We start from the raw sequence: 25,755 nt of genomic DNA, 5'->3' as shown, positions 1-25,755 counted from the left end.
ACAAACATCAGAAATATATATATATATATATATATATATATATATATATATATATATATATTTATATTTAAATCAAAAAGCCGCTTGATGTGCTGATCAATGCGTGGAATAATAGTTTGAACTTTGGTATGGACGTTCATCCGAAATCGACAAAACAAGCATCAAGCTGCAATTTATTGACAATGACAGAAACTCACACGCTTGGAACAAGCTAGATTACATAGAAAAACATAACGACTGGACGGCGCTGTAGCGAGATTTGAGCACAACCGTCCAGGCACGTAAGCCTACAATGCCTTCCCTAGCGCTTTTCACCAGCGCGGCACTAATGTCCTCGCGAGCTATATTCTGGCACTTACTGGAGCTGAAAGTATCTTCCCCATACTTCACACTGTCAGGCCCGTACCTCATTGGGATGCACCGCCGGAGGCAGCGGATACTCACGCCACCGGGCGCCACTCAAGGGGCCGTCTCCTCACAAGCCAGGTCATACACTGGTTTTGCCTCCGGCTTGCACGCTGTCACCCACACCTGCGAGGGTCCGCCTCAGAAGTCTCACGGTCGGTCGACCCCCACATTCAGAAGGGAAAGCGGGCAGATATCCAAAATGGCACCGGGCTCCTGGGATCCTACACTGCAGATCGTCGTTCAAGCAGTTTCCTCAGCGGAAATTCCTCAGAGTTGGTGCGAAAAGTGCAGCAGGTTCTTCGCTTTCCGCTGCCGTGCAGGAGTTCCCGGATTGTCACCTTCCAGCAGGATCAAAACAGCAGGATATGTTAGGCCTTGATGGAGCTGACAGGGCTCACGTCTTCATCCTCTAGCTGCTCATCAGCACCCCCGGGTCACCACATTGTTGGAGTGCAATCATGATCCTCTAATCTTGAATATTCTTACTTTGGAGGGAATCAGTGCTTTGTTAGCTTGAGAATTTCCAACAAACATAGAAGCATTAATTGGTCTTAGTTCTGTCTTGAGGTTGACATCCCTTCTATGTATGATTTCTACACCCCCTTCTGAATTTGCCTGTAATTCTCTTATTGATTATTCTCCTTCACTTATATTTGAGCCTCCCGGGTTTGTTTCAGAGCTCGACAGCCCACACCTCCCTTTCTCATGCACAAACCGCATACCTGATGCTCCATGGTGCTCTCTCCAGGGAGGGCCAGTAGCTCCGGTGGTGACGGACTCCATAGAGCGAGACCACTTTTAGCACACTCTGGCCTGGACCTTTTTCGTGGCTCATCAGTATTTTTCTCTGGCTTTCTCCAGTGACAGCCTTCTCGTGGCCTTGCCAGCGTCTTTTTGCTCTCTTCAGTCGGCGTCTCTCAAGACGTGAATGGAAAACTTGTTTGGTCGGCATTCCTGGGCTAGGCTGAGTTCAGAGGGCTGCTTGCCCACCACATACACTTTGTGGTGCTATCTACAGGCAACAATGGTTCCTCGCAGTATTGGCGACTTCCGTTCTGTTCATTTCCTCCCAGCTGATTGATTCTACGTGAGCTGGTCTTTCCTTCCTCCAGGTAGGAAGCAAAATTATTTATATGGGTCTCGGTAACGAGAGACGAAGTTCAGTTGATTACAGGATTTCAGCACGGAGTTGGGGTTAGTATTAACGTTACACAGAAAAAAAGGCTTTATCACTTTTTTTATTTTAATACATTTTTATCAGGATTTTAACAATAAAACTGCTTTAAAACAATGCAGGGATCCAAGAAAGCATACAAACATCAAGGTGTGCTTCAGAACAATTCTAGATATATAACCGACAGATGAAATTAAATGGATTCATATTCAGCAATGAATAACAGAGAATGTTAAAACAGTGAAATCTGCAGAGGAAAAACTGTTGATTTGCTGAGACAAACGGGGGGGGGGAGACAAGATACAAACAAGAAAAAAACATAAGGATTTAGAGGGAGGGGGAACATAACAGGGCAATATAATATTCAGTATTGTTGAAATGCAATAATGATGGCATCAAGTGGAGTCCACAGGTAAATCTGATTGTTATTCAAAACAGAACGTGAAAGAGAGTTGAATATACATACAAAAGCTCAGGTGCCATGCGAAGAAGCATTGAAACAGTCTATAAAATTAATTAAAAAAGTCAATTTGGCATTGTACTTGGGAATTGAGTCTTGATAATTAGCCATACATAGTTCCATTCTTTGTATGTGACAGATGTTGTTCCACCAGCCCCTGACAGAAAGAATGCGTGAGTTTTTCCAGTTAGCTGTTATAGGTTTTAGAGCAATGATGATAGATAAATCAAAGTTTGGCTGAGGCATGCAAAACGCTGGTATTGACAGCCAGGCTACCCAAAAAGATATTCAAAAAAGATAGTGGAACATCCACCATAAAAATAAGTTTAAGGTATTTCCATAGATCTTGCCAAAATATGAAAACAAAAAGGACAATTTTAAAAACATGTTCATATGAAGCAGGGGTGTAACCACATGACCAACATTTATCATCAGCATCATTCTTAGATTTGTATAGCTTTGCAGGAGTAATAAATGCCCTGTGAATGAAGAACAGATGTTGCGTTACATTATCTGACACTGAATTACATTTGATTTTGGAGAATACCAGGGACCACGTGTGGTCATCAAGAGCACAACCGAAGTCCCTTTCCCATAACAAGCGAACAGGGCAAACCACATACATTGTGACCTTTATAAAATGTAGAGGCTTTAAAGTTGGAGACCATGTTTAGCTTCAAAGGTCTATAGGTATCAGGTGAAAGGTTATAATTTGAGAAGTGGTGCAGTGCGTCGCGACATGAATTGACCAATGTGTTAAAAATATTAAAGTCTGCATTAGGAATGGAGAACAGATGTTTTAATTGTTGAAAGGAAGGAATAGAAGTGCCATTTACAATTTGCTGAATTAATCTAATGCCTTTTTTAACCAAGATTTCCGACACAGTGTTCTATTATTAATAACAATGTTTTTATTGCGCCAAAGCAAAGGGGAGACGCTCTTGTTAGGAGTTTTAGTATGAGGGAAGAGAAATACCTTCAGGGCTGAAATGGAGGTTTTAATGGGATCAGATAAAGCAATAGAGGAATGGTTAAATAGGTAAATGAGGTCAGCTAATTCATAAGGATGAACCAGATGTTTCTCGAATATACACCATGAGGGAATATCGGATGTATCAGGGAGGTCAAACCAGCAGCGGGATAGTTGGAGTAGGAAAGCAGCGTAATATAATTTGAAATCCGGAAATTTGACCTCTCCCATGTCATATGGAGCCTTCAATTTGGTATTAGCAATTCTTTTACATTTACCACAATCCCAGACGAAATTAAGTAGGATGGAATAGATAGATTTGAAAAAAGAGAGGGACAGTGGGACCGAAAGGAGCTGCAAGTAATATAAACAATAGGGGAGAGCATCATTTTGATTGTGTCTAGCCGACCCCACCATGAAAGACAAAGGGGAGACCACCTGGATGTTAAATCTTTGAGTTTGTCCAACAATATCTGCGTGTTAAGTTTAATAGTGTCATGAATCATGGAAGCAAAGCGGATACCAAGATATTTGATGGGGTCATTTCACCATTTGAAACCAAAGGCATTCATATCATGTTTGAAACAATAGGAGGGGTAAAATTTCGGATTTATCTTTGTTGAGTTTGTATCCAGATACTAGGCCAAATTGATTGAGTTTGTTGAGCAGGTTGGGGAGGTGAAGTTTGGGATTTTTGATAAGGCTAAGGATGTCATCGGCATATGCAGCTTTTTTAATATGTGATCTTGCCCCAGGAATTCCTGGTATATTTCTGTTAGATCTATTGAGTTCTAATAAGAGTTCCAGAGAGAGGATGTACAGAATACGGGAAAGAGGGCAAGGAAGCGATAAAAAAGTAGCTCAGAGGTCTATCAACATACCTTCAATGCGATCTGAAGTCGAAGGAAAAAAAAGTGATTCTCATGAGAACATACTGCATTGCTTCCTTGCCTCGATAAATTGTGATGCAACGTAGTGCACAAAAGGGCGCAGTGAATAGAGTAAAGTGCGCCAAACGTTACAATGAAAACTGTTAAATAGTTCAGAAACTGCTGAATAAAATGCTGTTCTAACGTTTATACAAAAGCAGCAGCTGTGCAGTACAAGACAGTCTCATATGGTGGTGTTGTTCTGGAGGATGAGCTGATGAGGCCAAAGCCGGCGCATCACAGTGGGTGGGACGCTGAGCGTCTCCTCACAAAGGGCGGACACTACGAGGTGCAGCGATCGGTCGGATGACGCCGTACCGTGGAACAAACTCCTTAAAAGCAGAATAAGGTTGGAACTTCTGCACCAGCCGACAGAATGTATTTACGCTGTCACAGCAGGGCAAAGGTAGGATAAATGAAGTAATGAACACACAAAATGCCGTAAATATATATAAAGGTGAGACGGAGCGGCAGATCTAAGCGGCCATCTTCCTTGGCATCAAGCCACGACCCCATGGCTTTATCACTTTGACAACCTCTTCAGCTGTCATATATGCAAAGAATACAGCAGCCGGGTACGATATTGATACAAGCGGGGGGTCCTTGCCCATTAGGGTGAGTCACTCCCACTGAGATCCAGCTTGCCCAAACATCTAGGGAGGATCTTTTTTAATGTGCTCACCTCCCTAGTGTCTATGGGGGTGGCTCCCCCTTGAGGAGTAGGGACGAATACTCTGGATCCATCACAATCTCTGGTATTCTGGCTCTCGAACCCTAGGATGAACTCTTCTATGCGGCAACCTCTATGGCTGGGTGTTCCTTCTGCAGTACTTGCAGATTAAAGGTAGAGCTTACTATTTCCTATAATTGCGGCAGACCTATGGGATTTGGCCCCATTGTTTTGTATGGGTGAAACTTTGGAAACTCTTTAAACTCGTAAGTGACTTAATGAACTACTTACCGGAACAAAACATTTTTCCGAGTCCTCCACAGAGTTTCTAGAGCAAGGAATGGAATTTTACAAAGTACCAGTGATTTATTATAGATTTTCATATAATAAATACATTTAATTCCAACTGTATTGTAAAAAGTAATAGTTCTAGTAACCACTAGTGGCGACATTTCTAAAGGTGAACTGGAACTATTTCAGGCTCAGCACTAATTCTGATTTTACTGAATGTTGTGTTCGGCTTTTGGGACAGTTTTCTATTTGTTTGAATTCTCTTTCTTCCCATCTTTTGAGATTGTATAGGCTTAGTCATTTATTTGGTTAGATCCCTATAGTGTGTGCCCAGGAGTGAAGTCAAACCGATGCCTCACTCCTTTACTCTCGTTTCCTTATGAGCTACTGCATTGTGGTATACATTCTTAGGTACATGAGTGACCGTGTTTTTAATTCTTATGCAATAAGAAATACATGTGTGTATATGTTTACAGTATATTGTGTGTGATTTATTTTATTGTGTATGTGTCTGGGATGAATTGTACTTGGGTAACAGCCCACCCCCTCCTAAAATTAAAGCTGGAGTCCTCTGCTATGTTATGTTATCCACTGAAGGAGTTTTGGTGTAACTCTGTGGACATCCTGTTCTTTCATGGAGGATAGATCTATTCACTTCCGTCAGATGGCTGCTGAAAAAAACTCCCTAACAAAAACACACAATTTACCCCCAAAAGAAAATTCTCTTATTTTTGAGAGTGATAAGTAAATGTGGTTAAATGGTAAAGGGCTTTCAGAAAAAAAGATTTCCAATGAAAATATGCAACACATTTTCGGACATCTAATCTACTAACTGAGAGTCTGAACTGGATAACTAACAGTACAAATACCAAATAGTAATTCTCTACACACTATGATGTTGGAGCTTTTTAGGAAGAGGTGGTGGCCCATGTTCCATTATCAGATTGAAGAACATAAACCAGAACACAAAGTAGTCTTTTGGACGAGGAGGTGGACAAAGATGAGACAGCAGTCACATTCAAAAATATTCCCAGCTTTAATTTTATTATCGCAAAGCACTTTGTCAGAGACAGGAATGTGAATTATGAAAAAGGTCTCATTTGTCCACACACAAACTCCACCATTACATTTCAAAATAAAGATGATAAAACGTGAGGCTATGACGTTTGAAAAGGTGTTTTATAATTACATTAAAGCCTTCATTCAATTGAAAAATGATCTAATTGTGATGATTCAAAGCACAGATAAAGGTGGTGGGATTGACATTTAGAATGGAAATAACTATTACCCCATGAGGCATTTGGTATGCATAATAATCACTCACACTATACAGCATCGTTTTTTGAGATGAAAATAGTATGAAAAGTAGTATCACTAAAGTTAGCAACTGGGCCCTCCAGGAAAATATCCTTCTTAAAATTGCGATAACTCTAGTGAAATAGCTTTACACATGTTGCCCAAAGGGCATACAGATGCAGTGCACCTACCAGGACTCCGCATAATTGCAAGCTGCAGGTCGATACTGGAGCCACTTTCCAAATATTTGTATTTTTTATTGAGCCATTAGCATAACAAACTCAAACATACTTCCAAGGTTCAAGGTATGGTATCAGATGGACTGAAGTCCATCCGTTTGTTATTCAGAGATATGTGTTAACATTGGATATAGGAGCATTATATGCAATTAGTACACAAACGACAGCAACAGATTTCTCCATAAAAGCCTTAAAATGGAACTGCAAAACACACAGATTAAGTTTTGCCTAATGTAAGGGAACTGCAATGGGTGCTGCATTTTCCAGCTAATTCAGCAAATATTTACTCCTCTCAATTTGAAGTGGAACAGTTTCGACTCTACCAATTGAAAAATACTATGCAGATTACATGCCATTCATTTTGGCAGTTGAGTATTTCACAAGTTTTTTCTGGCAGAGTGGATATGCATTTTACACAGTCCAAGCATAGCACCTGGATATCATACCTTGACCTTGAGAACAAACATAAGAACGGAGCGCAAACAAACAGTAGAACTATAGAGAAAAGCTAGCAATTGGAATACAATATTGTTATATTCTCGCCGACATCCCAAGGATTTATGGGATCATTTGATACACGAGCCATATATGTAGGGCATGACTAAATTGCTCATTATGCTGCGGACATCTGTCCTTTCCTGAATCTCACAGAATTTGGTGGCAAGTGACTAGTCACTGTCTTTGATGAAAGATCCAAGTATCATGTTAGATATAGTGGTAGGAATAGGATTGTTGGATGCATGTATAAAATAATGGGTTGAAAAACACCTAGATTGTGCCAGAAAACTGACAAAGCGCGTTATTGCAATTCTAGAATCAATTTGGAGAAATTGCTATATCCTGCAGAAAAATTAAACCAAGCTTTTGAGACTTCTCTTTGCTTTTAAGGGGGGTAATAAACCACAGACTGTAGTCAGGTCCCCTAAAACTACTGCTCAAAGACAGGCCAACAAGTCACTTGATGTTATGTGTAATATGCCCACTTGCCCATGTGGCAGTTGAAACTAAGGCATGTCCTTTATCTCAAACAACAAGTGTGTCACAGCACCAAAATGCTAATTTGGCTTTTATAAAACACATAATACATGCAGTTCTAAAAAAAAATAGTACATGTTTTGAGATGCCTTTGTTACAAGAACACAACATAAAGTGAAAATCTGTATTAGTGAACACAAATCTAATCTGGCCAAAAAAAGAAATATACTGTTAGTTGTCAAAGTTCTTGGATCATCAACCTATTGATGACCTATACTGCATTTTTCTTGAGAAGGTGACACACCTCGCCCACCCCTGTCACGCATTTGGGTCGTGGGGGATAGTCAAAGACTAAAAGAGATAATTAATCACCTTTGGTAAGGTTCCTTCTAATGGACAAGTGCCTTCTCTCACATATTCCTCATCTTAGAAACATCTACCCAGGTGTAGACTGTTATAAACATGTATATCAGGGGCACATTGTGGCTATGTGCCGGATCTGCGTTGTGTTCCTGGCAACCATGACTTCAGATGTGATGTCATAGATGGCATATATTAGGCTGCTTTTGCACAATTACTCAGTTCTGCCACTTTTCCGGCACACAGGGGCTGAGAAACAGCAGACCTACCACGAGTTGAGATTAAGAGATTCAAGGAGTAGGTGGGCAGGATGGGTAATTTGTGGAAGAAAAGAATTAGTCACCGAAAAAGTAGGTAGTTTGACTGCCTAATGAGTACCTTCTTTTGACAGATTCCGCACCATAGAAACACTCCCATAGCAGTACTAAACTGGACGGCAGAGGACATCCGAAGACCCAGCAATTAAACCAGAAAGCATTGGAAGACTGGTACTCGAAACAAGGATCCATTCTAGCTACGGAATCTATGTAATGACGCTTAGAAAGGGTAAACCGAAATGATCACCCACTCAGCATTGCGACAGATGTCAATAACGGATACACCTCTTTGCAGGTCGAAAAAAGCTGACAGACCCCATGTGAAATGAACAAAGATACACAGGCCCTTCTTTGCTAGCCAGTGTCTAGCATTCAGATATGCAGTGGAGGATACAGCTGGATAGGGTCTGATTAGCTACATGCATGCTCTTGGATAGTGCTATAACTTGCGAAACAGATTCAAAGCTCATCCAAAAGACTGAAAAACACGGGGCCTTTTTGGAGTTTGGGCAAAGGAACAGTTCCTCCATCCGAGAGGGACAACAGGAAGGGGTAGGGGGACAGGAAAGATGGCTCTTCTGTGAGGTGGGACTCGGTCACCACCTTTGGATATAAGCAGGCTTTAGCTAGGAGTCACTTTCTATTTAGAAAAAGAGAGATGGAAAAATGACTGTAATGTTCTTTATGGATTCTTCTCCCGCAGATTTCTCATCTGATAGATATCCCATCCAGCTTTGCTGCTTCGGAAGTGGACCTCGACACGGACGTCGATCCGTCTTGCCTGGTACTCGATCGCCGGCTCCGGACGTGACTTCAGGCATCATATACAAACTCTGTCACTACGCCCCATACCTCAGTTTCCCCCTTTATACGAGAGCTGACCACGCGGCATAGACAGATAACAATGGGCCAATAAGCCCACAAAAAGTTAAATAACAGCAAACTTCCAAAGAAAGGAAGAACTTTGTGCAAGACACCAAAATTCGTAGCGTCAGAAAAAAAATCGCCAAGTCATCAAAAGAGAAGATGCTCACTAACCATCGACTTTCTGAGCAGGGATGGATGTGAGGGGAGATGAGGAATCTGCTGGAGAAGAATCCATAGAAAGAACATTACGGTAAGTCATTTATCCTTCAATGGATTGATTTTCTACTGCAGATTCCTCATCCAATAGACTCCCGAAGCAGTAGGCGAAGGAGGCGGGCGGAAAGTTAAACAGATTTTGTAGCACCACCCTGCCAAAACGTGCATCAGCTATGAGAACAACATCTAAACTATAGTGTTTAGTAAATGTATGAAGTGAGGACCATGTTGCCGCACACCAAATATCCCTAACAGGGACCCCCTTTTGTAATGCAGTCGATGCAGAGACCCCACTAGTCGAATGCGCCCTGATGCCTGACGGTAATTCCCTGCCTGCAGGCTGGTAACACTCCGCTATGCAGAAGATGATCCAGCAGGACAATGTTTGTTTTGTTATCGCTAGGCCTTTACCGGCTAAGGAGAAGGCCACAAAGAGTTGGTCAGTTCTTCTGAACTCAAGACATCCTTGCGATGTAGAAGCTTAGAGCCGTTTTAGGATCCAGGCTCTGGAAACGTTACTCTTCCTTAGAAGGGTGCAGTGGTGGGTGGAAGACCGGGAGGTCTATGGACTGTGATAAGTGGAATTCAGAGACAACTTTTGGGAGAAATCCAGGTCTCACCACGAGCAAGACTTTCTCTCGAAAAAACCGCTGAAGGGTGGTTTGCAGCATAAAACTTGCAATTCACTCACCCGCCTAGCGGATGGAATTGCCACTAGAAAGGCTTTCTTTAAAGAGAGGAGCCGCAAAGAAAAGTGTGCATCGGCTCAGAGGGAGCCCCCATGAGATATGTCAACACCAGATTAAGATCCCAATCTGGGACAATAAAGGGGGTTGGCAGAAACTTATTTAAAAGTCCCTTCAGGAATTGTGCCATCACAGGCATTGTGAAATATGAACCTTGATCTGGGGATCTCTTAAACACAGACAAGCTGCCAAATATCCTTTGACTGTGGTGACCTGAAGGCCTGCTGAGGCCAGTGACAGAAGGAACTCCATCACTGCAGTGGTGGGGCAGGAAATAGGGTCAATCTCGCGTTCCCTGCACCATGCCTCAAATCTTCTCCAACTGCATGCATACAATGGTCTTGTAGATTGTAGATGGTCTGATGCACCCAACCTTTCTAATGGCTTAGGAGATCCGGCTGCCGAGGAAACTGGAGAGGTGGGCAAATGGCCAGATCCAGAAGGTCAGGAGTACCTGCTCCTCCTCGACCAGTCCGGTGTGATCAGGATCATGGATGCTCAGAACCTTTTGAGCCTCCTGAGAACCCAACTAATGACAGAAATCGGCAGGAAGGCTTACTGAAGAGGGAAGGTCCAGTCCACCGAAACGTATCCCCTAGCGCACCCCTTGCTGGGAATTCCCTCGAGCAAAACTGTCTGCACTTCCTGTTGGATTCTGTCCACCGTTGGGGTACCCTAGGGAGAGAAAACTTCGTGGCACACTTCCCACTCGTGTGAGACCATGCTCTGCCTGCTCAAAGAATCCATCAAGCTGTTCTCTGTCCCTGCCAGATGAACTGCTGAGACTGAGATCCAGTTCTCCAATAACCAGAATCACAGCTGCATTGCCTCTCTGTAGAGGGGGAGGGAGTGCATGCCACCTTGCTTGTTTTGATAGTGCATAGCCAATGTGTTGTCTGTCAGAATCAGGACATGCTTCCCCTCCAGAGACAGAGTGAATGCCTTCAGGGCTAACGTGATGGCTCGCAACTCCAGCCTGTTGATGTGCCACCTGGCTTCCGTTGCTGACCAACAGCCACTCACCTGCAAGTCCTCGCAGTGAGCGCCCCAACCCTTCAGAGACGCATCTGTGACCACTCAGGCCCGAGGCCAAAAGGGTTCACCCCCATGAGATTGCTGCAGTCTGTCCACCAGATGAGGTTGTTGACCACGTGTCTGGATACTTTGAGGAGATTTGAGAGAGCTCTGAGGGGCTGTGACCACTGACATCTTAGAAACCACTGTAGGGATCTCATGCGCAGCCTGGCCTCCGGCACTACAAAAATACAGGAGGCCATGAGACTTAAGAGGAGGAGGAAGAAAGCTGCATGTCGAGTGGCGTTCAGGAACAAGTCGACCATCTGTGCCATGCTGTTGACTCTCTCCTCGGGAGGGTAAGCCTTCCCAACCCAGGTGTCTAGGACTGATCTGATGAACTGGAACCTTTGGACTGGTGTCACATGGGACTTCAAGTTCAGGGAGAAGCCCATCCTGCGCAGTAGCAGACAGGTGTCCTCCAGGTCAGACAAAGCCTGCCCCGCTGACTTCCCTCGGATAAGCCAGTCGTCCAGGTATGGGAATACATGGTGTAACGCTCACCTGATTCCCGCAGAGGCGCCGGTCTTGACTGGGTGAATGCCGTGTCTTCAAAGGTGATGTGTAACACACGGTCGGTTCCTCGGGCTGGACCTCTGTGCATTGTGTGTCTGACTCGGAGAGTAAGATGTCTTAGGTAGGTGAACGCCGAGCTCTCCATCTGCCTCGGGGGCAGGGTGCCGTAACCAGTTTCTTCACTGGATAAGGGTGCAGGCCTCTTGACCTCAGAGGATGGCTGTCCATTGTTTACTGCACAAACGGTAAGTTCTGGGTACTTCAAATGTCTTAAAAGTCTTTAAGTGCGTAAGGCGTAGCTGCTGTGGAGCGGTGCTGAGGAGCACGTGAGTATGGCTTTTGACTTATGTAAAGTTCTTTTGTAATGATACCTCTTGTTTTGCAGGGTTCCGGCGATGGCGGATGGCGGGCTGAAGAGAGTTGAGGATCGGACCCGCGTGAGGAATAGAAGCGCTTGGAAGCACGTAAGTGAGCACTTGTTGCCTGCTTCACGATTCGCACTAACTGTCTCTTTTACCTTGCAGGTACAAGTTCGGAGCTTTAGAGAAGCTGAAGGGTGCTGGGATACCCGCTGATTTTGGCGTGAGTAGTAAAGTTGCCCAATGTCTCTAAACGCACCTTCTTTTGCCTTTCAGATGCGGGATGCAGCGTTGAAGGCCTCCGGAGCGTGCGAAGAGCCGGTAAGCTTTTGTCTTTCAGATGCCGGAATGCAGCGCGAAGACCTCCGGAGCATGCGAAGAGTCGGTAAGCCTTTGTCTTTCAGATGCAGGTATGCAGCGCGAGGCGTTGGTGACAGCCGCTGGACCAGGTAAGAGATGCGCTGCCACTGAAGACCGTAGTGCTAACCTGTTCTTTCTTTGTCTTTATAGGTGCTGCTGAAGACTGGATTCCAGGATTGTAAGCCTTTGTTCCCTTAGGCACAGGATCAGAAGACACGGTGAGCGTTCTGCTGCAGAGAATGCAGAATAACGCAAAGCAAGATTCATCCATCGGGTGTGGTTTAAATAGCCTCCTGTAGTGCTTAGGTGTCTCTTTCCACGGCCTCGCCTAGGTAAGAAAAGAGTTCCTGCTTTCCAGAAGAGTTCCAGTGTTCTGAACCTAGGGAGTGGCTCCTGCCCCACCCAACAGGAAAAGTAGTCCCAAACAGAAGAGGATCAGGGGCTCAACTGGCAGGTAAGTAAGCAGCATGGTCTGCTGCAGGTAAGTCCACCCAAGCATTATGAGCCCTGCGCTTCCAGCGCTGGGACTGGGCATATTTATGAACCTGGTGCCACTGGCGCCAGGACAGGGTCCAAAAGGTCGCAATTGGGACTGGCCGGCACCCGGAACCGGGGTTATGGGTCTGCTTCCAAGGGAGTTGGGTAAGTCCTGACCCTTTGGAAGCAGAGATCATGACACATGGACACTGGATCTACTGAAGAGAGCCACGACTACCGCTATGAGCTTGTGAATACCCTTGGAACGAAGGTCGGACCAAAGGGGAGCACTTTGAACTGATAGTGTTTGCCCCTACGATAAACATCAGGAACATACTGTGCTTTTGATGTATCGGCACATGGAAATAAGTGTCCTGCAGATCTATTGACACCAGCCAGTCCTGTAGCTCGAGAGCGTGGAGGATTTCTCTCAACGTCACCATCCTGAATTTGTCTTTCCTCAGAAACTTGTTCCAGGCCCTGGGGTTCCAAATGGGACGGAGAGCTCCTCCCTTCTTGGGTACAGGAAATACCAACCCGATCCTCTCTGTATGGGGGGTACCTCTTCCACATCACCCTTCAACAACAGGGCTTGCTTTCTGGAGCTCCTGTCCCGTTTGGATCAGAGGTGGTGGGGATCTGTGCAGTGGTTTTCTTAAGAAAGGCAAACAATATCTCCACCGAAGGATCTGCAGAGCCCAGGCATCAGAAGTAATTTCCTGCCACTGGGGCCAGTGTTCAGTCAACCATCCACCAACCGGTAAGTTGTGAGAGGGGCAATCAAAGTGCTTTGGAGGCTGGGTCGCCCATGCCGCTGTCACTGCTTGCTGCCCCTTATACGCCCCCCTGCCCCTTCCGGGGCACAAGAAACACTTCTTCCCCTGACTGGGCGGTGGGAGCTGTGCTTTCCGGCTTTAATGCGTATATTGTCTGTAGCCCCTTGCACTAGAGGTGAAGCTGCACAGCCAGGCCCAGCGATCTGCAGTGATTTTCGATTCCTTAAATTTCTCTATGGATTCATCGGCCTTTTGATCTAACTGGAAATCCAGTAATTTGCTTTGGACATTAGGCGAAAAAGGCTGACGATTTTAGGTAGGCCTGCCTCCTCAGCTTTATAGCCGACGCCATAGATCGGTCCACGCAGTCGGCAATGTCCAGGCCTGTTAGCAGCGACTGCCTGGCCACCACCTTCCCATCCTCCACCAGCTGTAGGAAGCCCTAGCTCATTCCCCTTCGGAGATGTACTGCGCAGGATTCTCCACTGCCGTCCAAAAACGAAATTAATATTTTGCAGAGGCACTAGCCACATTCGTAGCTTTAAGGGCAATACTGCCAGATGCGAGAGCATTTTTGGCCAAGGCATCAATCTTCTTAGCTTTCCTGTCAGGTGGTAGAGTGGAGGTTGAAGAAGCTTGTCTGGAGGAGACTAGCAGCTTGCATAACGAGCCCTTCAGGAGAAAGGCGAGAAGAGAGGAATGATGGGTCCACTCTGGCCGGCCTATACTTCCTGGATATGGTGGGACTGACCGGGGGAATAGAACAAGGGTGCTGCCACAGAGGTCAGGGGGTCAGGAATTGCAGGGTGTAGGGGCATGTTGCACTCCGTAACCGGACCTTTGTCCAAAATATCGGTCAATTGTATCCCTGTACCGGCACTGCTGAGAACTGCAAACCTAAACTGTCAATGACCCTTTCTACTAAAGCCCTGAACTTGGCATAGTTATGGGTATAGAGCTGGCTTTGCTGGAGTTGGAAATTAGTAGTTGTAGCTTAAAAAGACCAGTGTGTTTAGGGATCCTCTCTCTGGGGTGCGAAAAATGAAATGTGTTGTGTCTCACTTCTGAGTATTACAGGGTACTCAAAGCTTTGGTGTCTTTAATAAATTAGTGTCGGCCTGCAATGTGTTTTTAATGCATGCATTGCCATTCTGCACTCTTTTCTTTGCACTTAATTTTCTAGGCTGGGGGAGGGAGGGTGGAAAACAATTCCTACACAGAGCACAAGGATCATAAAACAGCTGGATACATTTTTGCACCACTTACCTAGACCATTCACTCCCAGAGGAAAAAAAAAACAAGTTACTAAAATTGGTTACAATGTAACAAGCACTCACTTTTACAGGAGAACAGAATTGGACTGGATTAGAAAACTGGCAAACAGGCTTATTATATACTAGCTAAATCTCTATTTCTGATTGAAATATAGTTGTGGGATCCCAGTACTATGCAGAGGCATTCAACCGCATATGATCCGTGATTAAGATTCTATCAAAAGAGAAATATTCCATATGTAAACATAAAAAAATGTGGCGCACAAAAAATTTTACCATTTACATCAGAGAAACAAGGGTTAATACAGTTACCTTCTAGAGGAAAATTAATCAGGGGTAACTTCTTTCTCACACACACACACACACACACACACACACACACACACACACACACACACACGTTTGAAAACCTAGCAATATAGTACTTACGTCAATGTTCTTATGCACTTGGCAGATTCCCGGATATCCCACACCTTAATATAAGATGTTGATATCGTAAAAACCAAGCTAGTATAATTACAATATTTCAGTGACACCACATTATTTGGATGGCCCCCAAGAGACATGATTTCTTGTCCAGTTACTAGATTCCATACTTTACAAGTGCGATCTAAAAAATAAAGAAGCACATAAAACCAATGAGTATACAGGTTAATATATGGAAAAAACATAACAAAAATGACTCCTTCTCAAACTTAAACAGCCCACGTAATATGTGTGATAACAGTATCTCTTTACAGTACGTCAGTTTCATCAAAATAAAAAAAGCATGTAGTTTCACAGGTGTCCATCGATGCAACTAAATGAAATTGCTTACCAAGTAAGACGACATTTTGAACTAGAGAAAGGAGCTAGAATTAAAACACATTTATTAACTTTGGTAATGTTTCTGATGGATACCATCTTCCTCTCACACATTACTTCTGAAATAGCTTCAGGCGTTGAATGTATTCGGAAGTCAATAGCTACTGGAGGAAATCAAAGGAGCCACACAGACATCTCAAAGTGCCATGAGTATCATTAGTGCGAAATATGACGTTAGGCGTCAGATACTACGGTTAGTCATGCAAAGGATATTGCCAAGCACTTTACCCTTTTTTTACATTCTGCCCTAGCCCTTCCCAAACCAATCCCTGCATAAGCAGAGCTACTGACGCCCCAGTGCTTGATCAGCGGGACACGTGATCCAGGCCACTCTGTACAATGTAAGGTTCCCCCAAGATGGCTTTGCCAGGGAAGCAGCAAAGGGAACACTTTGCCTATTTGCTGCATCACAAAAGTACTCTACTGTGTACCCTCCTTGCTACGTATCCACTTGTTTACCAAGAAAAAGATATGCCCTAAAAAATGCTTTCACTGTTGCAATAACCCACAATATGCACACCATGCACTGTGATATTTGAACTTTGGTATAGTCCACTCTAGTATGTGCACCTAGGTACAGTCAACTGTGGAATTTGTTGCTTGATTCAGTGCACCGTAATTCTTGCTCTTTGGAATGGTGCATTGTGGTATTTACTCAAGGTGTAGTCCAGTGCACTATTTGCTGCTTGAAACAGTACACTAATATTTGACCCGAGGCATAGAACACCATTTAACGTGTACCTAGATGACCACTGTGATTTGCACCCTAGTACAGTTCAATATATTTGCTTCTTTGTATTATTCATTGATCCAACTCAGATGCACATACTTGTGCTCCTTGTTCCTATGCAAGGTAAACTGCAGTATTTGTCCTAGATATAGTTCATTGTATTTTTAGTCGTATGTATAGTAAACTGTGACATTTGCTGCTTGATACAATGCACTGTAATGTTTGCTCCTAGTATAGTCCACAGTGGTATTTGCTACTAGGTGTCTACATTGATATATGATATGATATGATAGTTTATTTATATAGCGCCTATACACAATGTGTTTCAAAGCGCTTCAAGGAGGGAGGGGAACAAAGGAAAATACAGTTACATTCAGCAAAATTCCTTGAAACAGTACAGAATGTGAAAGTAACTATCATAATAGGCTGTCGACATTTCTGATAGTGCAAGTGCATAGAACAAATAAGGCAAGAGGTAATGGATAGAAGGAGAACAAAGCAAGCAGTAACATTACTGATAGATAGATGTTGCATGATAAACCGCATTGCTTTATTAGCTCCTAGGTGCAGGGCACTGTAATGGATGCTCCATGACAAACTTCACTGCGATATTTGCACCTAGACAGTGATATTCATTGCTTGATACACTACACCTTGACATTTTTCCCAGGATTCGTTCACTATGATAATATGCTGCTAGCTATAGTCAACTTTTATATTTGTTGATATTAGTCCCAGCTACTTGCATGGTGATATCTGCCACTAGGTAAAGCCCACTGTGATGCCTGCTCCTTGGCACAAGTGCACGTTGGCTTTGTGCTCCCAATCTGCCCTATATGCAGTGCCATGAGTCTTACTTCAATCCTTTTCCTCTTGCCCCCGGCAGTTTTTTGGCTTTTTTTCTGCTGTTATGGCTATCCTTCTCATCTGCTGAAGGGGACTCTACTTCACTGCGGATCCTTGGTAAATTTGACTGTGCCTTGTGACATTTACTCCTGCTAATTTCTCATAAGCCTATTTGTACTGAGGATTTGCACTTCGGTTTTAGCCACCTCTAAAAGATTCTGAAGCTATTTTAATTTACATCTATTGTGTGCACCTTAGAATCTGGTAATGATGTATGTCTCACACCAAGTGTCCGCCTGAAAAAGTGGCTGCTGATTTTTGTCTACAACCTGTAATTGCATCACAAACACAGCTGCCGTTTATATTTCAAAGAGAACTAAGCCCGGTGAACGTTGGTTGGGAAAGACTGCTCTTTTAGCAACTTTCCTTCCCTAGTTTTATGGAGCCCCAAACTTTTTTCTTTTCTTTTTGGACCTGTCCTGAAATTTTACAGGGAAGGGTACCCTTCAGCTACACTCCTTTGGCCTTTTGCTCATTTTGTTATGGGGAAATTGTTCAGTCCTTCAGACTATCAGTACTGGGAAACTGTTTCCCTTTTGTCTTTTACTTTTAGTAACTTTTAAACCTTGCACACAACATCTTACCATGAAGTGCAATGGGGATACTTTTGTGTTACCCTACCGTTTTACACTTGGGAATTTTGGTTACTTTTATATGTGCCTACAGACAAGCTGGTGGCAGCAAATATATTTGATTGTTTTTGTGTTCTTTCTACTGTGCACATTTGTGTTTACTGCGTATGGCTACTAAACATGGATAATGCTTTAAACTGGCCACGCCACAAGATTTTCGCTTGTTCTTGGCCGTATTATTGTTTGACCTTCCTGCCTTTCCAGGTTAGGAAATCCCATATAAGGTCATGCACTTGCCCGGGAAAGGTGCTGCTTTCACGGGGCTAGTGATTGATGCCTTTGAGTGCACGTGGCTCAGGTCCCACTCCACATCAGTGGTGCCTGAAAGTCTGGGCGTGGGACAGGAGTGAAACCAACAGTGGTCCCTGACTAGATCGCTGCTGGCTGTTTGAATGGTGCAGATACTTACCATTGGTGGGTTTGGACATGCTTCCAGCTAGGATTTCGGACAAGAGGACTCCTGCAGCCATTTTTCCAGATTGGTGTTGGAGCCAAGAATCTGGTGTAGAAGAACAGCCGACTGAATATACAAAGAAGACTCCTGAAGAGGGGCAGCATCACTTCCTGCATCTGACTCTGTGAAGCCCTGTTGGACTAACTGATCTGCAAAGACCCTATGCGGTGCTTCAACCCCTGAACTGGTGGGAGCAACCAGTCTCAACATGTTCGGCGATCTAGCCATCCTGAGCCTTCTCAAGTGTCCCTGCACCACCCAGTGGACTGACCAATCCTCCAGTGGACACCTCCCAAGAACCGTCACTGTTCTGCACTTGCAGACGGAACTTCGGTGGTTGCCAGCTTGTGGTGCAAGTCGTTTTCCAGGCGAATTTCAGCCTACCAGCTTCAAGGGATCCTTCTTTAGAAGGCCTTCAGCCGTGACTGGATAGACACCTGTCGTAGCTGGAACTCATATTCCCCTTACTGTGAAGTGTCCTAAAAGAGTTCTGTATCAGTGCAGTCTGCCTTTCTCCATCGCCAAGCATTGCACTCTGCTCCTGGACCCAAACAGAATAATCCTTGCACCCGCAGCTCCTGGGCACTTCTCATTGGAACAAACCACAGGAAATCCATGCTCCAGGAATCCCCAGTCAACCCATCCAGTCCTCTGGCAAAATCGGAGTCCAGGGGGTGGGGGTGTGTATACGTAAATGAAAAGCATGCGTCTCCCCCTGTCCCCACAGGATAACATTGAGAACAAGTCTCTTCATATCCTTCCATTCCACTGCTTTTTGGTCATCGCACCTGGGCAGTGAAACCTGAAAGATAAGAACACATTTGACCCCGAATATAACCCTATGGGATTCTTCCCATTGTTGGAGGTTAATACTTTTTCTCGTTAATCTCTAACATACCACCGGTTTATTAATCTTAAATAAATCTAACGGTTGGTATTTTCTGCCACAACTCGGTTTTTAAAATGGCGTCTGTGTTCGTCTCTGTGACTCCTAAACCAAAGGTTGAGCCCTTTGTTCCACTTTTGGCGGGCTTCTGCACAGAGGCCCTCCAAAGTGGTGCCATTCTGTCTGGGTACCACAGTGGGTGTGGGAGGGGGTTTAGGCACCCTCGACTGAGTTGCTTTGCCAACTCAAGTCGCACTCTGGTGTGATTGGCCCAAGTGGTGAGCCACCCCGCTCACCACTTAGCGTGTTTTGATTGACAGCTAGGCTGAATGAATGGGGGTTTTCTGCATAAAAGCAGGGCTTTTGGGACTGGATCTTCAGAAGTCGCCACAGGACCTAAGAATCCGACGAGGGTAAAGCTGAGCTGACCTGCAACGACGACACCTCCGGTGGAGCCCTGCTGAACCAACTCACCACTTCCCAACGACAGAGGAGATCTCCCGGCTGGAGAGTCTTCTTCCCCCGACTGGTGGGAACAACCAGTCCCCTTTGCTTTTTCTTCGCTTCCAGGGCGTAGTGGTCGAATTGCCCGTGCTGAGCACCCCGGCAACCGGATAGCCACTAACCCGTACCGCGACCAAAAGGTGGTGCCTTGTGACGGAGCACTCTGCGACTGGTCTCTTCCCTGGTGGTGCAACGATCTTCAACTTTCCTTCGACGTCGAGAGCATCTCTTCTCTTGGCAAAGCCCCGACTTGCATCCACCACCAGGAGCAACTGTCCCCGCCGGAGCTGTCTCTCCACATACAAGGTACCGTGTCCGCCTGGCTTCCCTTGTGATGGTTAGCGTGAGGTGTCTTAATCCTCGCCTCTCCATTGGGTCGCCTCCAAGCCTTCTTAACCTTCTGTTCTGAACTGGTCCAATCTTTCTGTGACAATTTGCGCCAAAGACTCGAAGTGCATTTCCACTGTGATACTTTTTGGGACATTTCACCTTGCCTCTCTCCGATTGTGCCTGGCCTCTGAACTTTGCAATCTACAGTAGACCCTGCCTTACTTGCCTTGCATTTGTTTGTAAAAGTGTTGGTACCGAGTTGATTTCATACCCTGCCTTTTCTCTCCCGTCCTAACAAATACTAGAGTGCCATTTAGGTTAAAGCATTCACCTCTGTCTGCAAATAAGTGGTGCCGTTGAACCTAGACTTGTCGAACTATTGTTAGGGGGATTGATTTACTTATAGTAATTGTGATTGAAGTTGTTTGCCGTATTCGTGCCAGTGTGTTTTCCATAGATGTGTTTTTATAAATAAATAACTATATATCTTTACACCCAAGCTCTGTTCCGTGTTTGCTTGTTCTACTGTGTAAATTGCCCTATTTTGTATACTCCACATACTGCCTAACTCTTCTTGAGGGAAGTCTGACTGCTCAGCCACAGCTACCAAGTGAAACTGTGTGGTACAGACTGCTACCAAGTGGGTTTACTGCCAAACACCTGTAGTCCTAAATCTTTTGCAGTGGTCCCAGAGGGAACTGCACAGGTTTCTGCCTAACACCAGGTCCAGGATCCGCCTTTGCACGTCAGATAAAAACTTTGTGGCATGCTCATCTCGACCCCAAGGCACAGCCCTCTGCTGGCTGTGTCGATGTGGGAGACCGAAGACTCCATGAGGTCCTGCACAATGGCCCCAGCATCGGTCAGATAGGCATTGAAGGGGGCTGGTTTGTCCAAAGAGAGGTCAGGGAATTTCTGCCAGAGCTCCCACCACAGTTTCTGGTTAGCCGCAGCCAAGAGGGCGTCCGCGTTGGCTTGCAGCAGATGCAGTCCTGAGATGGACTAACAGCGCTTTCCTAAGGACTTGAGGACTTTGTTCTCCTTGGAGAGGCAACTGGAGGTGGCTCCCGTGGAAGCAGATGACGAAGACTATGGTTTATAATACAACGTGGCTGCAGCCACCATACAGGAATGTGACTGTGGGTGGGAGGCAAGGAGGATTGGCTTTCTGTCCATCAGCCTAAACCTGCTGGCCAACTTCTTGTTCATCTGGATGCTGGCCCTGGGATTATACCAGACCCCTCGCGCCACCTGCAGGACAGCCTTCTGTAGCGGGATGCCAGACCGGACTGTGGTGCATTTCCCCAAGACCTCTGCTAGCACGCCTGACTCCGGGGGGTCCCCTCAGGAAGCAGGACCCCCAAGAACTCCGGCAGGCCCTGAAGGTGGTGATGAAAGACCTTAACGGATGCTGAGGGCTCATCGTCCTCGGCATCATCATCGTTGTCATTGCTCTCCCCCTTTTTCCCAGACTGAGGAGAATCTGGGCCGTGGGACACAGGTGTCAGCGGGGTCCCCCCAAGGTCCGGTGCCACAGACTGGTCCAACAGCTGTTGAGGGGCGTGTGTTGGTGGTACAGGAGGACGTGGAGGGGTGAGAACAACCGTTGAGGGGACTGACACTGGCAGCGCTGAAAGAACAGGAGGAGGGTGCAGTGCCACTTGCGGGTTGTCTTCCTTCACAATGTCCTTCAGGAGCCCCTTCATCCAAGGGGAACGCACGAGGAAGAGGAAGCGCTCGAAGAAGCGGTCCTCACAAGTCACCAGGTCCTTAGGGGCTCTGCCATTTGAGGCACTGAGCCTCCGCTCCTGGTCAAAACGCCAAGCCGCCTGGTGTGTGTAGCCGTACGGCTGAGATTGGCAGATGTATCCCTGAGGGTACCAAAAGCATGCACTGGTGCTAACTGTGCTTTGGCAGGGGACCACAGTTCATTTACCGACAGATCTTTCAGGTGACTGCCCCCACCTTGCATCAAGTCATCTAAACCCCTGTCAGTTGAGGACAAGTTTGCCATAGTCTCTGCCCCCCCCCATCTTGCTGCGTCCACCAGAGGGGGTCCTTTGTCACTCTGTGGGATACCTGCACCCAGTCCAAAATTTCACCTCGAAATTGAGACCACTGAAACGGCCACTAAAGAGACCTCATGTGCAACTGTGCCTTTGGCACCACAAAGATCAAGGATGCCATGAGACCCAAAAGTCACAGACAAGCTAAGGCTGGGACCAAACACTGGGATCGAAAGAGAGGAATCACCTGCAAGATTTCTGTCACTCATTCATTGGGTTGAAGACCTTGCCTGAGCGGGTGCTCAGCTCAGAGCCACTGCTATGAACTGAACAGACCTCGAAGGCATGACATGTGGCTTCAAGTTTGGGGATACGCCGAGGCTGTGCATCAGATGACGGGAGACTTGCAGGTTCATGGACATCCAATCAGAAGTCGGAGCTATAATGAGCCCGTTGTCCAGCTTCTGAAAGACTTAATGTCCCCCTTGGGAAGTGCAACCAACAGCTTGATGAAGAAAGTTAGGGCAGATGTAAGGCCAAAGGTCAGGACCTTGGACCAAAAATGAGTGTCCCCAATCACGATTCTCAGATACTTTCTGTGCTTTGGATTTATCAACACATGGAAATAGGTCTCCGAGGTCCAGTGACACCAGACAGCCACTTGTAGTGCCCAAAGGATCTGAACCAAGGTGACCATCTTGAACTTTTCCTTGTGCAGGTAAACGTTCAGGAGCCTCAGGTCCATGATGGGATGCAGCCCCCTCACCCACTTTGTTTTGGCACTGGACAATGAAGAGCACTAGTTTATTTTCCCCACCTCTGCAGGGCACCAGCAGTATGGCACTTTCTGCAAGCCGTTGCTGTAGCTCCTTCAGCAGGAGGCAATCATGACAGGGATAAAGGCGAGGAAGATGAAGGTCATGAGGGTGTTTCTTAAAGGGAAGGGAATAACCAATTGAGATGAACTCTAGGGCGTAGGCATCAAAGGTTGTGCACTGTCAGTTCCTGATGTGCAGGGACAACCTCCCACCTACTGTAGAGGGGTGGGTCAAGGCCAACTTGGGAGGCAGGGCTGCAAATGGGATCCCAGAGTGTACAGTGAATGAGGCAACACCACCACTTTGAACACTCTGGACTCTACAGGGAAAATACCTCTGGGATTGCTTGATGGAAGGGGCCAGGCCCTTGTCACAGAGGGCAAAAGAGGAAAGATTCTGAAAGAACAATCCCTGGAGCCAGCAGAGGCAGACAGTTACTGAATGGCTAACCCAAGGGGCTCGGCCATGGTGATGGAGGCTTAACATTTCTACAGAGACTCATCTGTGTTTGCCTCAAAAAGGTTGTCTACTTTAAAAGGCATGTCCATGAGTTCGGCCTGGACATCCAGTGCAAAACCAGACATCCACATCCAGGAATGATCTCGCCACACAGCCTGCCATGTCCAGAAACAACTGGGAGGATCCGACTGGTTACCTATGTCCAATCATTAATTAGGGAAGTAAACCCTCGCTCATCGCAGGCATAGGGAGAGTCTTCACTGCTTCAGATATTACATTCCACAAACAGCATGTACATTTGGCAAAGGTGAAAATAGCATTCAAAGCCCTCAAGGGCAGGCTACACAAGGCAAACATCTTGCGCCCAAAGGAATTTCACGGTTTACTCTCCCTAACCAAGCCCAGAAGGTGGCCAACTGAGAGCCCACTGTAGAGGCCTGAACCAACAGACCCTCAGGCGTTGGCTGTATGGACAAGCAGCTCGTATACTTGGGCATCAGACATTGGTTCTTTGCAAGGTCTCGATCAGGCAGTGGATGGTCTTATCCCTGCAGCCATAACCGGGGTGGCATCGGCAGATTCAATGGCAGAAGGGCATCTTTTGGGGGACTCGGGTGCACAATGTCAATAACATGAAACTGAATCAATGGCTTTGATGGTGCCATGAGGCCCATGGTGTCAACCGTATCACTTGTTTGCTGGATGGATGGATGCATGTGGCAGGTCATATGCAGAGGACGATACCATGGCACCCCAAATATCTGAAGTCAGACAACGAAGGTTGCATCAGACTGCAGAAATCCTTGGGCAAGGCCTTCACCTTTTCTGAATCCAAGAGAACAGCCTCATACATTGGAAACCATTTTTGAAAAAAAGTAAGCCCTTTAGGTCAGAGCAATCTTGGATTCGGTTGGCCCTGTGGTAGCTGGTGCATCAACACCTGAAAGCAAAGCTGCAGGGTGCATGAGGGGAGCGTTCGTGAGGATTGTATCCAAGCCAACGGGAATGTGGTTGCAGACCAAAGATGTGCTTCTGCTGGCTTGTCCAAATGCAGTGGACCATTGCTCCAATGCTAGCACAGAAGTCATGTACGCCTTTGCAAAGATGTGTATCTATATCTGCCGGCAGAAGTCCTCACTCTACTGCAGTGGCAGAGCTGGTTGGAAAGGATGCCGTAGGTGGTGGGGAACCCACACAGGTGTCCGTCTCCCCTTGCATAGGCGTGACAGTGTCTCTTTTTGGAAGAAGACTGCTGTTTCAACTCAGCAGAGGGAGCAGGACCACTTAGTGTTTCTTCTTCAAATTCTTCTCTATGTGCTCTCCAACACGAGAGCAAGGGTTTTCCTCATCCATCTCAGCAGCGCAGCCTCACTTGGAAAAACAAGAATCTGAAGCCTGATACTTCGATTGCTCTATTCAAGATGTTACAGCTCAGTGTGCCTGTAGGGCGAAGATCTTAGCGTCATTTCTTCTCTATGTTTCAGACTGCTCTTTTCAAGGTTGTCAATTACAAGCATAACCATTTTCTAGGCTTTTTGAGGAGTGTCTTCAATGCGGTGGAGGACGATGGTGCCGCCATATTCAGGGTTCTTACAAGTTTCTTCTCTAGAATATAAAGAGTTAGGTGGGTAGGGAAGACTGCATTGCCAAAGCTGAGAAATTATCTTGAAAGTTATGACATGTTTTATCTTGGATCCGATGGAAAACTTTATTCTGTTGCCCTCCATTTGGTCCCTCTTCACATGGGTCTGGCAGTCTAAGTCATATGTAAGGAGTTGGTGGTCAGTTCACGGCAGGGGCAAGCCATAGAATAACAGATTTTCTGGAGCTGAAAGGTAATTGTTGGGTTACAGAAAAAAGGTAAATCTCCTTTTCTGCTTCATGTTAATTTTAGGAATTCTATAGGAAGCGCCCAGTGAAAAATATGCCACGGTCTATGAAATGACATCCCAATACTTCTGGCCTAAAAGATGTACATATGTCACATCCTGTATAAGCACTGGTTCAGAAATAATTTAGCAGCTCTAGCTCAAAGAATGATGGATTAACCTTTGAAATTGTCAACATGACATCCTGCAGTACTTGAAACTATGTGGATTACAAAAAGGTGCTAATAAAATGTACTGAAAAATGTCTAAGCAAAAAGGTAAAAGCAACATGCTCACAGACTTTCTCGCCACTTGGCGTACAATTGGAGTTACGGTGTTAATGGCCGAATTACAACAGAGTGGTGGGCGAATTGTCTATGCCCATTAACCAAAACATCTTGGAAACAAATTGCATAGACCTATGAGTGGAACTACCCACTCTTGTTCCACACTGAAGGACTTTGGCTGTACACCGTATGAGAAAAACTGACGGGGTTTATATGATAAAGTATAAAGGGGTGTATGAAAAACGATCAAATATGTT

At 45.6% G+C, this 25,755-nt stretch overlaps 1 protein-coding gene across 8 annotated transcripts in view; it reads right to left on the bottom strand.

The window, feature by feature from the left end:
• The window catches only part of KIF21A (kinesin family member 21A), a 2,335,619-nt gene that overhangs the window by 466,101 nt on the left and 1,843,763 nt on the right, over positions 1-25,755 (bottom strand). For all 8 annotated transcript variants that reach the window (XM_069629214.1, XM_069629217.1, XM_069629219.1 and 5 more), the window contains one exon: positions 15,184-15,364. In XM_069629214.1, the coding sequence (XP_069485315.1) occupies positions 15,184-15,364 (181 nt within the window). The remainder of the gene's footprint in view (positions 1-15,183; positions 15,365-25,755) is intronic.

This window comes from Ambystoma mexicanum, chromosome 12, assembly GCF_040938575.1.
Source record: "Ambystoma mexicanum isolate Mex_15411 chromosome 12, UKY_AmexF1_1, whole genome shotgun sequence".
Classification (NCBI taxonomy): domain Eukaryota; kingdom Metazoa; phylum Chordata; class Amphibia; order Caudata; family Ambystomatidae; genus Ambystoma; species Ambystoma mexicanum.
The sequence above is the reverse complement of the archived record's forward strand: the minus strand, read 5'-3'. Positions and strand labels throughout refer to the sequence as shown.